The 14723-nt window shown below is 32.2% G+C and overlaps 1 protein-coding gene across 2 annotated transcripts; it reads right to left on the reverse strand.

Annotated features, from left to right (window-relative positions):
* Positions 1-8622: 8622 nt before the first annotated feature.
* LOC107604757 (putative arabinosyltransferase ARAD1) lies at positions 8623-13022 on the reverse strand. Of its 2 annotated transcripts, XM_021104723.2 has the most exons (3): positions 12889-13022; positions 11697-12775; positions 8623-9259 (listed from the first exon to the last, which is right to left on the reverse strand). In XM_021104723.2, exons 2-3 carry the CDS (start codon positions 12663-12665, stop codon positions 8693-8695), a joined length of 1536 nt encoding a protein of 511 aa, XP_020960382.1. In that variant the 5' UTR covers positions 12666-12775; positions 12889-13022; the 3' UTR covers positions 8623-8692. The 2 variants fall into 2 exon arrangements, with proteins under 2 accessions (XP_020960382.1, XP_088345629.1); XM_088489503.1 differs by having other exon boundaries at positions 11697-12979.
* Between the last annotated feature and the right edge of the window lie 1701 nt (positions 13023-14723).

Consider the following 14723-nt stretch of genomic DNA (forward strand, 5'->3'; position numbering starts at 1 on the left):
TTCTTCTGTTTCTTGGTCACAATCCCCTTTTCAGTGCTTTCCTTGGTTGCCTTCACTTCTTTGATTTCAAAATCTGGATGTTGTGTGATAGTTAGAGTGTACCCTTCATCAAGAACTTCTTGAATTTGTGGTTCAATAAACTCACTATCTATGTCAGTCTCTACTTCATTGGAGTGTAGATTTCCATAATTGTCTTCATCCCTTACAACCTCCTTTGTTTCTGCATCTTCCTTCTTTGTTGGCACATCTTCATCCTTTGTTTTTGCATCTTTCTCTTCTTCCATGTGTGAGGGTGGAAAGTACTCTAATTCATTGGAGTGTAAACTCCTTTGATTGATTTTCTCACTTACTTCTATAGGATCTTGTATTATATCTCTTGGGAAGGAGTTTGCTTGCTCCTCTTCATGTGACTTGATAATTGACTGCACATGTTTCTCTATATTTTTGACACTCGTCTTTATATCATGTAAGAATTCTTTCATGAGAAGCTCAAGATCTGATGGTATTTGAGATGAATAAGGAGATGGTGCCTCTTGATATGAATAAGAAGGAGATGATGGTTCTTGGTATGGATAGGGAGATAGTGGCTCTTGATATAGGTAGAAAGATGATGGTTCTTGATATGGATAGAGAGGTGGTGGTTCTTGGTATGAATATGAAGATGGTGGTTCTTGATATGAATATGGAGATGGTGGTTTTTGATAGTTGGAATATAGAGCATTGAAGTTTCTTTGGTTTTGACTTTGCCAACCAAAATTTGGGTAGTTCCCCCATTCACAATAATAAGAATCACTCCCTGGGTGTGAGTAGTAACCCATATGATCTCTCTCCAATATTTTTCCTTAGCACAAAACACCAAAAAGAATTAAACGCACCATGTGATAAATAGGAAAGTAGAGAAGAAAGAACAGAATTCTAAAAATTAAAATAAGAAAAATTAAAATAAAACTAACTAGGAAACACCAAACTTAATTTCAGAAATTAAGAAAAATATTAGTACTATTTATTAATTTTTTTTTTCGAAAATAAATAAACAAAATTTTAATAAAATTTAAATTAAAACACCTAATCTAAGCAATCAAACAACTAATAGTTGTTAATCACAGTCAATCTCCGGCAACGACGCCAAAAACTTGGTGCGGAATTTACAACCACAAACTAACCGGCAAGTGCACCGGGTCGTACCAAGTAATACCTCAGGTGAGTGAGGGTTGATCTCACGAGGATTGATGGATCAAGCAACAATGGTCGAGTGATTGGCTTAGTCAGACAAACAGAAAGTAATGTTTGGGCAATATAAAAGACATTAAACAATATAAAGAATATTGAAGAAAGACAAGTAAATACTTTGGGAAGAAATATGGAGAAGACAGTTAAGGTTTCAGAGTTATCTATTTTTTCGGATTAATTTTTCTTACTAACTATTTTAATCACGTATGATTTAATTTATGGCAAACTATATGTGACTAGACCCTAATTCCTTAGACTTTTCTAGTCTCCTCTAAAATTCATCAACAGCCAATTCCTTGGTCAATTAATTTCAATTAGAGGGTGATGATCAAATTCCAGTTTGTATGCCACAAAAACTCTAATTACCTAAAAATAAAAGGATTATATGTCACATATTCCATTAAATTCAGATAATTAAAATTTAGGAGAATATGTTTTCAATCTGTTGTTCAAGTAAAGAGCTTTTCCAAGTTATACAAGAACTCAAGTAGAAAGAGGGTCATACTTCCGTTCCACCCAAATTCATAAGATAAAGAGCAAAAACAATTCTTAAATTATAAATCCATGAATGAATTAAAATAGAAAAAGCAATAAAATCAATCCATACAAATAGACAGAGCTCCTAACCTTAACAATGGAGGTTTAGTTGCTCATGGTTCAGAGAGAAAATAAGGATTCTGAAAAACTGTAAATTGTGGAATGAGGTAGAAGAGAAGAGAAGAGCCCGAAGGGCTGATTCTTTTCCCTTTTATATCTAATCCTAATTAATATAAAATATATTTTCTAAAACTAAAATAATATCTTTTCCTAATTATAAATAAAACAAAATTAAATCAAAATTCATTAAACTTTCTGCGCAGCCTTGTACGTGGGATCATTGGATTCATTCAGGTCCACGCTGAACTTGGAAATCCTCAAGTTCAGCATGGATGAGGTGCAGTTCTTCCTTTGGAGCTTTGGATCTACGCTGAACTTGGAAATTCTCAAGTTCAGTGTGGAATGGTTAGTACGCGTTCTTGGGAGATTTCAAATTCCACGCTGAACTTGGCAGGGGCCAAGTTCAACGTGGAGGAAGCAGAGGTTTCTGGAGAAGAAGTATGTAATATTATATATCGTTGGAAAGCCCTGGAAGTTAGCTTTCGAATGCCACTGAAATCATGTCAATTGGATCTCTGTAGCTTAAGTTATTCCAGTTTGAGCGCATGGAGGTCAGGATTGACAGCATCATTCGCTTTCTCCCTTTTCTGCTACAAAACTCCGTTAAATCCATCTAAATGCTACCTGAAATAAATAGAATTGTGAAAAACTTAAAGTAGCATCCATAGTGGCCAAAAGATATTTAAATTTTGATTAAACTTAGCAATTCAAGTACAAATTCACTAGGAAAAGATAGATAAGATGCTCACGCATCACTAGCCTTAAGCAGAAAAATAATTAATTACCCCAATTGAATATTTGGTTAGCTTAAGATAGAGATTGTGTGTCAATTAAGTATGAGGAACGGTGGAAACTTGGATTGATGAAAGTGTACAGTGTTTCATTGACAAAATATTGGGAATTTGGGTACCTACTCATGTGAGACCAGAAAAATTAAAAATCCATGTGCATTGATATGTTATGTTTACTTTCATATTTTTAATTAAAAAAAGAAGAAAAATAAAATATATATATATATAATATAAATAAATAAACAGGGGACAAAATTACCCCAATGTTAAATTTAATAAAAGATCAATGCATATGTGATAAAATTAAAAAAAAAAAGTTGATACATGAGTATGTGAAAAATACAAAAGTGGGAATTTTGGATAGCTAGGCATAATTTTAGAGTATGTGTGTATGTTAGGTGATAGCTTAGGTTACTCAAAGATTCAATTTATAGCTCACTTGGTCATACATATATCATCACCCTTACCTTAGCCCATTACAACCTTGACAATACCTCATGATGTTTGCATTGGTGCATTAAATAATTGTTGATTGGTTAGATGAAAAACAAAGCTTTAGAAAGCATGACTAGAGAAGACTAGAGTGGACTACCCTATACACTTGAGAGATTAGATTGCACACACACTACCAGTGAGGGTTCAATGCTTGATTCTATGTTCCCTGCTTTCATGAACTGTCTTCTTACAAGTTTACTGGTCTTCACTATATGATTTGAATTAGTGGAATCTGATTTATGTTTGTCTTGAAGAACTTATTTATTTTTAAACCAAGTAGACAGAATCATCTTAGTATATAGTTGCATTCATACATAGGTTGCATTGCATTGCATGAGTCTTACTTTTCCCTACTCATTTATTTTATCTCCTTGAGCTAAGCATGAAGACATGCTAATGTTTAAGTGTGTGGAGGTTGATAAACCACTATTTTATGGTTTATCTTATGCTCAATTAAGTGGTTTTTATCAACTCTTTACTCACTTATTCATATCATTTGCATGGTTTTACATTTTCCTTCCTAATTTTGTGCTATGATTGAAAACGTGCTTCTTTGGGCCTTAAATTTGCTATGTTTAATCCTCTCTTATTACCATTCGATGCCTTGATATGTGTGTTAAGTGATTTCAGAGTTTATAGGGCAGGAATGGCTTAGAGGATGGAAAGGAAGCATGCAAAAGTGAAAAGAATACAAGAAACTGAAGGAACTGCTAAAGCCGTCCAACCTGACCTTTTAGTACTAAATCGACCATAACTTGATCTATAGAGGTCCAAATGAGGCGGTTTTAGATGCGTTGGAAAGCTAACATCTGGGGCTTCATAACGATATATAATTTGCCATAGCTGCTCTGAAGATAGGCGACACACATGCATAGATCACGCGTACACGTGACCTGGAGAAAATTCAATCCACGCATACGCGTGGACGACGCGTATGCGTGACTTTGCCGCGTGCTGGACGTAACAAAAAACATTGGGGGTGATTTCTGGGCTATTTTTGACCCAGTTTTTGGCCCAGAAAACATAGATTAAAGGCTATAAAGTGGGGAAATCCATCCATTCAAACATTCATTCATTATTCACAATTTTAGGTTTTAGATGTAGTTTCTAGAGAGAGAGGCTCTCTCCTCTCTCTTAGGTTTTAGGATTTAGGATTTCTCTTAGTTTATGGTTATTCCTTCTTAATTCTAGGTTCAATGATCCTTTAATTTAGTTTCTCTTCTACTTTTATTTATTCTATGGCTTTAGTTTGTTTATTTTCCCAATTTGATTTATGAACTCTCCATGTTAGATTTGATTTATTTATTTAATGCAATTTGAGGTATTTCAGATTTATGATTGCTTTCTTCTATTTATGATATAAATAATTTGGATTTTTCCCCTTTTGGCTTTGGTGGAGTAATTGGTGACACTTGAGTTATCAAACTCCTTGTTGAGTGAGAATTGGAATTTGCTAATTATTTTTGATCCCTCTAAAGCTAGTCTTTCCTTAGGAGTTGATTAGGACTTGAAGAATCAAATTGATTAGTCCACTTGACTTTCCTTTATTTAGTAAGGGTTAACTAAGTGGGAGCAATAAACAATTCTCATCACAATTGATAAGGATAACTAGGATGGAATTTCCAATTCTCATACCTTGCCAAGAGTTTTTATAGTTAGTTTGTTTCCATTGCCATTTACTATTATTGCTTCTTATCTTAAAAAACCCCAAAAAGATACAATTTCATAACCAATAATAAATCATACTTCCCTGCAATTCCTTGAGAGACAACCCGAGGTTTGAATACTTCGATTATCAATTTTATTAGGGGTTTGTTACTTGTGACAACCAAAACTTTTGTACGAAAGGATTCTCTGTTGGTTTAGAAGCTATACTTACAACGCGATTACTTTTATTAAATTCTTTACCGACATAAAAACAAGTTCGTCACCATTGTAATTAATGTTTTACCCCAAAAGACTTTAGGTAGCTTAGCTTCAGTAAGCATACACCTAACTCTTTCAATCAGTGTTCTATTCATCCTTTATGCCAAATCATTCAACTGAGGTATTTTAGGAAGTGTTCTTTCATGCCTAATACCTTGCTACTTGCAATACTCATCAAATGGTTCACGATACTCACCGTCATTATCAGTGTAAATACATTAAAGCTTTTTACCTGTTTGTCTCTCAACTAAAGCTTAGAATTGTTTGAACTTTTCTAAAGCTTGGTTCTTTGTTTTCAAAGCATAAGTCCAAAACTTTCTTGAATGATCATCATTAAAAGTAATAAAGTAAATAGCTCCATTAAAAGATTGTACCTTCAAAGAACCACAAATATTGAAATGCACTAATTTCAAGAAGTCTGATTTTCTTGAAGGTTGATACTTCTTGAAGATAATCTTCTTTGTTTACCAGCCATGCAATGAGAACATTTTTCCAAATCTAAATTCTTCAAATTGGAAAGAACGTCCTTTCGAGCCAAACAATTAAGTGTTTTTTCACTAATATGACCAAGTCTTCTATGCCACAAGTTACAAACTTCTTTACTTTCAACCGCATTCACACTACCTTTTGCAGTTATGGCATGCATCATGTACAAACTTGAAGTACCTTTTTCTGGAGCCACCACTAAGTTACTTTTAGTAAGCTTCCATTGTCCAAAGCCGAAAGTGTTTACAAAGCCTTCATTATCAAGCTTTTTAGCTGAAACCAAATTCAACCGAACATCTGGAGCGTGTCTAACATCTTTGGGTAGCAACTTCATTTTTATATTAGTCTCAAGACAAACATCTCCTACACCAATAACCTTGGTCAAGCTATCATTATCCATCTTAAGCACTCCAAAATTACCTAGAGTATAAGAAGTAAATAACTCATTTTTTGATGTAACATGTATTGAGGCGCCACTATCAACTACTCAACTGAACCCATCATCAGAAATAAAATTGACCTTGTACTCTTAATCAACAATGTCAACAATGAGAAGATCATCTAAAATAGCAGATACACGATCATTACTTTCATCAACCTTCTTTTCTTGTTTACCTTTGTTCTCCTTTTTCAAAGAAGCAATATTTTTGGACGTGACCCATTTTATGACAATAATGACACTCAACATTCTTGTATCTTGACTTGGATTTACTCCTGCTTTTACCTCTACCTTTTTTACTTCTGCTTTGATTTTTTCCCTTATTTTTAGTGACTGACATTTCAAATTATGACAAAAAACTCCGTATCTTCCTTCTCATCTCTTCATTTAAAATGCCACCTTTAACAAGTTGCATGCTCATTTTACCATTTGGAGTAGAATTAGTAAGAGAGATATGAAATGTCTCCCGAAAATTCGGCAGAGTATTTAACAACCACAATTCTTGAACCTCATCTTTAAACTTGATTCCCATACTTGACAACTGATCCAGAATTTTTTGAAATTCATTCAAGTGATCTAATACCTGTGACCCCTCCTTGTATCCCCAATTCATCAGTATGTTCAACAATACAATTTATTATTGCCAAACTTGGAAGCATACAAGGATTCAATTTGCTTCCACAAAGTCTTAGCATGAGTCTCATTAGCAATGTGATTATAAACATTATCATCCATTGATTGTCTAATAAAATCATAAATTTGTTCGTGTTCAAACTCTCATTCTTCATCTGTTTTAGATTCTAGTTTCTTTGCAGAAAATAGGGTAAATGTAAATTTTTGACAAACAACAAATCTTTTATTTTGCCCTTCCATAGATGGATAGTGCCATTCAAATTTATCATCCTAGTAGAATTATTTGTCTTTATCTTTCAAGCAAGTAATAACCAAATGTCCAAAATTGAGCTCTGATACCAAATGATAGGAGTAAAATACACAATTTCCTACTTACAAGAATTAGAGGAGCAACAATATTCACACACAACAATAAATGGTAGCAGCACAATAATACCCAATACTAATGAAAAAATCACATAAATCAGAAAATAAAGGCAAACTATCACACCAAGATTTTTAACGCGAAAAACCTCTTCAATATGTGAAGTAAAAACCACAAGTCACCAGGACCAGAAAATAGCTTCACTGTGATAAAAAAAAAAAATAGGGATACAAGAGAGTCACAAATTATTACACAAAACGTGTATACAACAAGTCAAACAATCCAAGCATCAAAACTTATAAGACAAGAATAAGAAAATGAAAATACCACAAAATAGAGCCTCTATCCGAGCTCGATTTCTCCAATTGCAGATCTCTAATAAGAATTTTTACCGTTCAGAATGAAGAACAAAATGAATTGAATATGCAATCTAAATTTCACGTCGATCTAATGGTGAATGAGTGCGAAACGGACATTCAAATTCTGCTTTTCTGATGAAAAACATGGATAGTATTTTTTCTTTTCTTTCTCTCGCAATGCTTGTGTTTTTGACAAAATGAGACTTCTCTCATTTAACCCTAACTCACCTTAATAATTTCAATTATCTATAGGTCTAGATACTAATATTTAGATTTTTTCTCCACATAAAAAAAAAGTCCAAACCTAACACAAAATATATCAAATGATAGAAACTATCTAAGATAAAACTAAGTTTTAAATTTAAATGAGAAAAATTACTCTTCCAAGATAAGAAGAGATTTATTGTAAAAAAAAATGAGAAAAACGAAGAACATTTTTTAAAACAATATAGTAACGATTTGACATAATTAAACTTTTCTAGTCTCCTATGATTTCTCTTGATTTGTATTTACAGTATTGAACTTGTAAGACGTTAAAAACCTTTTCTTTTTTTTGATAGGAGCTAATTTCTTAAATAATTGTGACTTATTATTAATTGGATTCCTGCCAAAACTTCGATTGTTGTTGTAAACCGTGTATCATTTTAATATGGTAACTGCTTTCATGAAGATGCCAAAAATATCTTCTCATGATCCTTGTTTAAAAAGTGTAACTTATTTGTTTAGTAACACTTTGAATAAAGGTAATACTTTTACTTCAAATAAAAATCAAGCCCTACAATCTATCATCCAATGGTCAAAATGAAATATCTTCACATGATCATAATCATAAAATTTTCATTGGAGTAGCCACCTTTTAATATTCCTTGAATAAATAGTTCAACAAGCATATATCACTTTAATTTCCTATATTTGCACTCCAAGTTGCTTCTGATTTTTCTGAGTCATAACCTCAATAAATTGAAAAGTATGACTATCATAAAGAGGGAGGAAGAAGTTTCTATCTAATTCTCAAAACAGAGGAATCCTCTTTTACATGACAAGCCATATATACCGACCCAACCCCATTAGTACAATAACTCCCCAAGAGGTCACAACGTGTTTTCTTTTTTTTTTTTTTCAATTGGATCATACCGCCATCTATTCCCACATTTTTACCCAATAGCCATCTCAATTGGATCATAGAATGTGCATATTATTAATTATTAGTGTGGTGAAATATTACTTGTTTGAATCCCCACCTGCTAAGCAATATAAAATCCATTTTGTATATTGACTTAAGTAGACAAAAATAAATATAAATAACACATAGTCACCAAAAGTTTTTGGGTGTAGGTAATGATGGTTTAACCCTAACATTGCCCATATTAGTACCATAAACAGACCTAAAAAATCTTCTAGACTTGTTTGTTTTCAACCTCATGAGAGGAGCCTTACGTGCCACAGCCTGCCAAATCATTTGAACAGCATCAGCTTCCTTGGAAGGGAACTGAAACTCATAGAACTTTTGAACCTGCTTCAACCTGTTCCACATTCTAGTCCACTCATCCTTTTTAACGCTCCTGACGAAATCTATGAGGAACCTTTTCTTGAGAGCGTCCCTGGTGCGGACGAATATGCAGAAGTCGGTGTAGTCGATTGCATCCTCGTATGGGAGCTCAATTTCGTCGCTGATGATCACCGGGACACAATGGCTTGCTATGGCGTCGAATAGGCGGTTCGACGACGGCGTGTCGCCGGCTATGTTCAGGCAGAATTTCGATGACCGCATGCCGGCGGATGCGTCCTTGACTCCTCCTTTTTGAGCGCTCCCGAATGAGAAGTGTACGTCCTTTTCCTCTTTTAAGAGGTAAAATAGCTCTTGCCTTACGTGCCCTCCCTGAACATGTAAACAATACTTTATTAATTGGAAGGAAGGATAAATTCTTATACACATCTTACTAATGCTTATCAATTTTAGATTAAAAAGAAAATTCTATGTAAATACTAAAATTTAGTTATTAAATCAATTATATATATATATATATATATATAATTTAATTGATTTTTAATATATATATTATATTTTAATATGTATTTTATATTAATATTTAATTTTAGTTATTCATCTAGCATAACTGATTTTGATAATACTTTAAAATGCATAGCTAAAATTAAGGTTATTTATTTTATGAGTTGGCATAATTTTTTAATTTAATTATATTTTTATTTTTAATTAAAAAGTGTTATCAATGATTAGAAAAAAAAGAAAAAATAACAAAAGCAATTACTCAAATGAAGATGGCAAAAACATCCTCCAATGAAAATAATTTGTTTAAAAATGTGACTTATTTATTTAGCCACATTTTAAATAAAGACAACACTTTTATAATATATCAAAATCTAATCATACAATCTATCATCCAAGGTTCAAAACAAAATATTTTCATACGAAGACAATTATAAAGTCTTCATAGTAGTATCCACCAATAACAAATATTCCTGAATTTTTGGTTTGCGGACATTTAAGTCCTTGATAATTTAAAAAAATACATTTAAATTCATGACCTCTTTAAAATCTGAATACATTGATTGTATCTAATTTGACTCATCTAAAAAACTTTTTCATGTGTGTATCGGTATCAACTAAGTCAGGACAACGGGAGTTACGTTTGATTTTTTGTTGAGTCTGATAGACCCAAATGAATATAAGGGGTCGATATGTCCAAGTTTTAAAGATCAAAGATTTAAATATATTTTCAAATTTTCGAAAATTTAAATGTTTGCAAATTAAAAGATTAAGGATCTATTTATTTTTTAAAAAAAATATAATCTTAATTTAATTATATTTTTTAATTGTTATAAAAATTCCGTAACCACTATAGTCACTATAATCATATCTATTATACAATGCACCATTTATTTATTACTACAAAAAGTTCAATAGAAAAGAAAGTAAATATAATTAAAAAAATAATTATTCTATTGATTAGACTTTAAAGGTTTTAAATTTAGTCATTATACAATATAAAAAATTTCAGTTAAGTTCTTACGAGTGATTTTTGTTAAAATAAAAATGGATATTCTGATTAAAAAATTTTATCTAATATATGAATTTAATTATAAATTTTTAAACGATAAAAAATATAATTAAAAATTTGATCAAATTATAAATACAAATTGAATAATTACAAATAAAAATAAATAAGTGCTTATAAAGTGGTGTGGAAAAGGTAGAATATCTTATTAACAATATAAAAATTAACTACCTTGATTTTCTAGCTAGTTACGCACATAAATTTGGCTCTTAAGTGTCTATAATCTTGCAATTCCATCTGAAGTGACAAAATCAGCTAGACCCCCCTAAGTCATCAAACATAAACTCCCAAGGACCTAGGTAGAATTCTTGGGTTTGAATCTCATCAATTTTTTTAATAATGGAATAGCTAGGACTAGGAGAAACACCTATTAGCATAGTCACACTGGCTTCCCATCATATACATTATGCAATGATTTAAAAGCCAGAAAGGACCACACAAGCAGACATTTACTACTATATCAAGAAAGGTCCCAACTTCATGGATCAAATTAAAAGTCATCACAGGACTGCTGTCTAGTGGGGGTAGTTACTAATCTTTTATAATAAGGGGGTCCGGTACAACCCTTAGAAAAAATAAAAATTGATTCCCCACAAATCAACCCTTTATGTTGCATAACTATGTGTACTAATATAGGTATGGCCACCATCCATTATTTAGAGGTGACCCTCTCCTACCCCCAACTATTTCCCACTATTCTTGATAGTTAAGGTGCAATTTTTATTACTTAAATCCTTTTGGTAATTATCATGTACTAAGTCTAGGTTGACTTCGACCCATCTCGAACTCCCATTCCCAGTAGCTCTAATTGTAATTTGCATATGAAAAGCATGAAATAATCTATCATCTTTAAACTTTTCTTGAAACTTTAGTTCATAAGTTTTTAATACTAAGTGCAATTAGTTTATGGCATCATTCTATGTACTAGGAAAATAAAATCTAAATCTAATAAAAAAATAGTTCAGTGCATAAGTATTCTGCGTTAACGCAGAAATTGAAGAAGGACTGCATTCAAAGAGTGTAATGTACGCAGATAATTATTAATGGCTATTTCCACGGATTGAACATGTAATTCCGAGGTCATATGAAGATAACTCAACTATTTAAATCTAATAAAGATTAAAAGAAAAAAACTTAGTTAACCCCTGTTTTAATTATAATTTGCTAATGAAAAAGCAAGCAACTCAGTAGTAGTCAAAAGTTTAGAATGTAAAAGAAGAAGAAGAAGAAAGAACATACATCTTTTCTATATATTGCTCCTTGGAAGTAGAGAAGAGTTGTACGGCTATCAAAGGTAGATGAATCGTTTTCATAGCATTCAACAACATGCTTGTAAGGTGCAATCACATCTTTCTCAACATTTGCAATGTTGGGAGGATACCTTCCGAAATCCGAAAGTATGAAGGTAGCAGGCCACAATTTCATCCTTGCATCCAACATACTATTCGGATGATGTGCTAAGATCACATGATCCCTCCCCCCTGACCTCTTCCATTCTAATTGCGCCGTCACGAATTTCACCACTTTCTCCTGAAGCACCTTGTTATTGCTTCTCTTCTCGTGCGGATCGGTTCGTGAGAACCGGTTGTAGCTCAGAGAAGAGAAGAATGGGACGAATATGACGTCGGCTTCGCTCGAGTTATGAACTCGGATTGCACTTCTTGAATCCGAGGGTTCAGGTAGTTGCTCTGAAGCAAGAAGATCCAGAGTAAGCCAATACTCTATGCTATGCTGCAAGTTCAATCCACCAGGGTAATGTGGTAATTTTGTTCTGAGATCAGGCCAAACACCATGCCCTTCTTCTTTCCAATCCAATAGTCCAAAATGAAACTCAGAAGGTAAATCATACATGAAAATTTTCAGGACACTTTTTTTGCCACTTGTTCTTGGTTTGGTGCTGCATTTTCCAGAATCATTTGTTTCGTCAGGCAATGTTTTCTTAGTCTCATGGCTAGTTGGTTCTAAATCTTGTTCATTGCCGAGGATTGCACGGTTTCCAAACGGAGACTCGGTGTTCATGGTGGAGAATTGATTGGAATCAGGTAACGCATTGCGGTCGATCGCATTAGGATTGTCCTCCGGTCGGGTGGATCGGAGAATGAAGAGCCATGACATCATGAACAACATAGTTATCAATGAAAAGAAGGAGAGTAAGGAGTTTCTAGAAACAACCTTGAAATGTGAGTGTGACACATTCCTCTCAGCCATTGTTATAGTGTAATAATAGCATTCCAACCAAGTTTCACTATGTTATTTGAAATAATAATTAACCATGGATGATATGTTAACATGGTTGCACATTGAAATTGTCCACATTCCTTCAAAAGGAAAAAGGAAGAAAAGGGCTGAAACTCAAGTTGAAAAACTTTATGGGGGTATGATTCAAAAACACTTGAAAATAACACTACAATTCTACAAAGGTTGGTATTACCTTAATTAGTAGTTATTTTGGTCACGGAAGATCTTTGTCTGATTGTGTTGTTGTGTTTTCTTTTTTTGTGATATGATGCAAAAGTTGGAGATGGAAGAAGGAGGAGGAAGCGTGGGAATAGGGTCTTAACTGTGGAAGCGTTCTTCTAAGCTTAAGAGGTCTCCATTATTTTAGTATTTTGTGTCTATTGGAAACAACTAACGAGCAACTACACCAAACTCTGCCTCCTTTCTTCTCAATTTTCAACACTGAATCATGTGCTAACACATCATCCAATGGAAAAATATTTAATGTAACAAATTTTATAATCACCTGCTGAATTCAAAACATACTCAAATAGTCGGTACTATTACTAAAACGTTAGGAAATTGTATTTAGTTGTATGACTATACTACATATATATCAAAATTAGACACTAAAATTATTATTATATAATATATTTTAGAATATAAATACTCATTAAAAATAAATTAAACCACACATATATTTATATACAAAATATATTAATAATTAATTTTAATAATTAATTTTAATATATAAATAATATTTTTAAATTAAATTTTGCTAATATTATCTAATTCACAAGTCTATTGGATTCTATCTTCATATAAGTTGGATTGAATATCAGATTTTATAAATATATTCACATATTCTATCTACATATCTGATCAAGTAAATAATTATACATTTAGTATTATTAGATAAGTTTTTGAATATTTTTTTATTTCATTTAGTTTTTAATTTGTGTTGCATTTAAAATGTTGCTATATTAAAACTTGTATTATTAATTAGTTTTTGTTATTGAAATATTGGATAATTAGATTTAATTATTTTAGTTTTATTATTTATATAAGTTTGGTTATTTTATTTCTATTATTTAAAATATTTTTTAATAATATTTTGGAAGTAAATAGATTTAAAAGGGTAAAAAATAATTCTTTTACTTTTTCTTAAAAAAAAATTAAAAAATTAATTTTTTATTTTTTGGTCTGTAACATTTGATATTCGATCTAATCCGATTCCCAAAATATATAAATATCAGATATGATCATATTCGACATTTTGTGTGCAGATCAAATTGAAATTTTATTCATATCCTCATACACCTCTACTCCATTTCGTACATTGAATGATATTCATTATGACTTTTTTTTTATATATTTCAAATAATTAATTTTTAAATTTATGATTTTTAAATCATTTAAATATGTAAATTTGATTAGATAATTATATAAAAACTTTTATACTATTAATATATCAAAATTAACTTCTTTATATAATAAATTTGCTTATTTATTTGTTCTGTGGGATGATTAATAGGTTCAATATAGTAGGTTTCATTATTTTATATAATCACTTTTTTTATGGGGTAGCACTTCGGGTAAGACCGTCCCTACGTGAGGACAAATATCATGGGACGGCAAAATTTTACGTCATCGAAGTTTCAACTAGTCCGAATTGAATATAGGGATACTACTAAAAAACTTCTATGGTAAAAATTAAATTATTTATCTATGATATCAAAATATTTTAACTGACGAACTAACTATTTTTCGGCTAACATGAGAGTACGTGAAATGGAGAGTGGGGAGAGCGGGGAAGAGTCTTCGAGAGTAGCACATAGCGAGGCAGCCGGCCATGTCGGCGGAAGCAATAAGGGGGAGAGCGGAAGGGGCATACATCAGGTGAAAAGGAGGGGATTAAAGGAGATGGTAACAAGACTCAAAGTCAGTGGATATCGTTCAAAGATAAAGTTGTTGGTGCCTCAGCAAGGAGAGCTTTGGAGGTTGCTGATTCTCTTGATGGGGATAAGATGGCTATCGTAGTTGGTAAGC

Source organism: Arachis ipaensis, chromosome B6, assembly GCF_059453495.1.
Source record: "Arachis ipaensis isolate K30076 ecotype BB chromosome B6, ASM5945349v1, whole genome shotgun sequence".
Classification (NCBI taxonomy): Eukaryota; Viridiplantae; Streptophyta; class Magnoliopsida; order Fabales; family Fabaceae; genus Arachis; species Arachis ipaensis.

Bases quoted from the DNA above. Each gene is read 5' to 3' on its own strand.
- LOC107604757 (XM_021104723.2), bottom strand. From the start codon at position 12,665: ATGGCTGAGAGGAATGTGTCACACTCACATTTCAAGGTTGTTTCTAGA. The intron at 9,260-11,696 runs GTATGTTCTTTC...TTACATGTTCAG, and splicing joins GAGCAATATATAGAAAAGAT to GGAGGGCACGTAAGGCAAGA.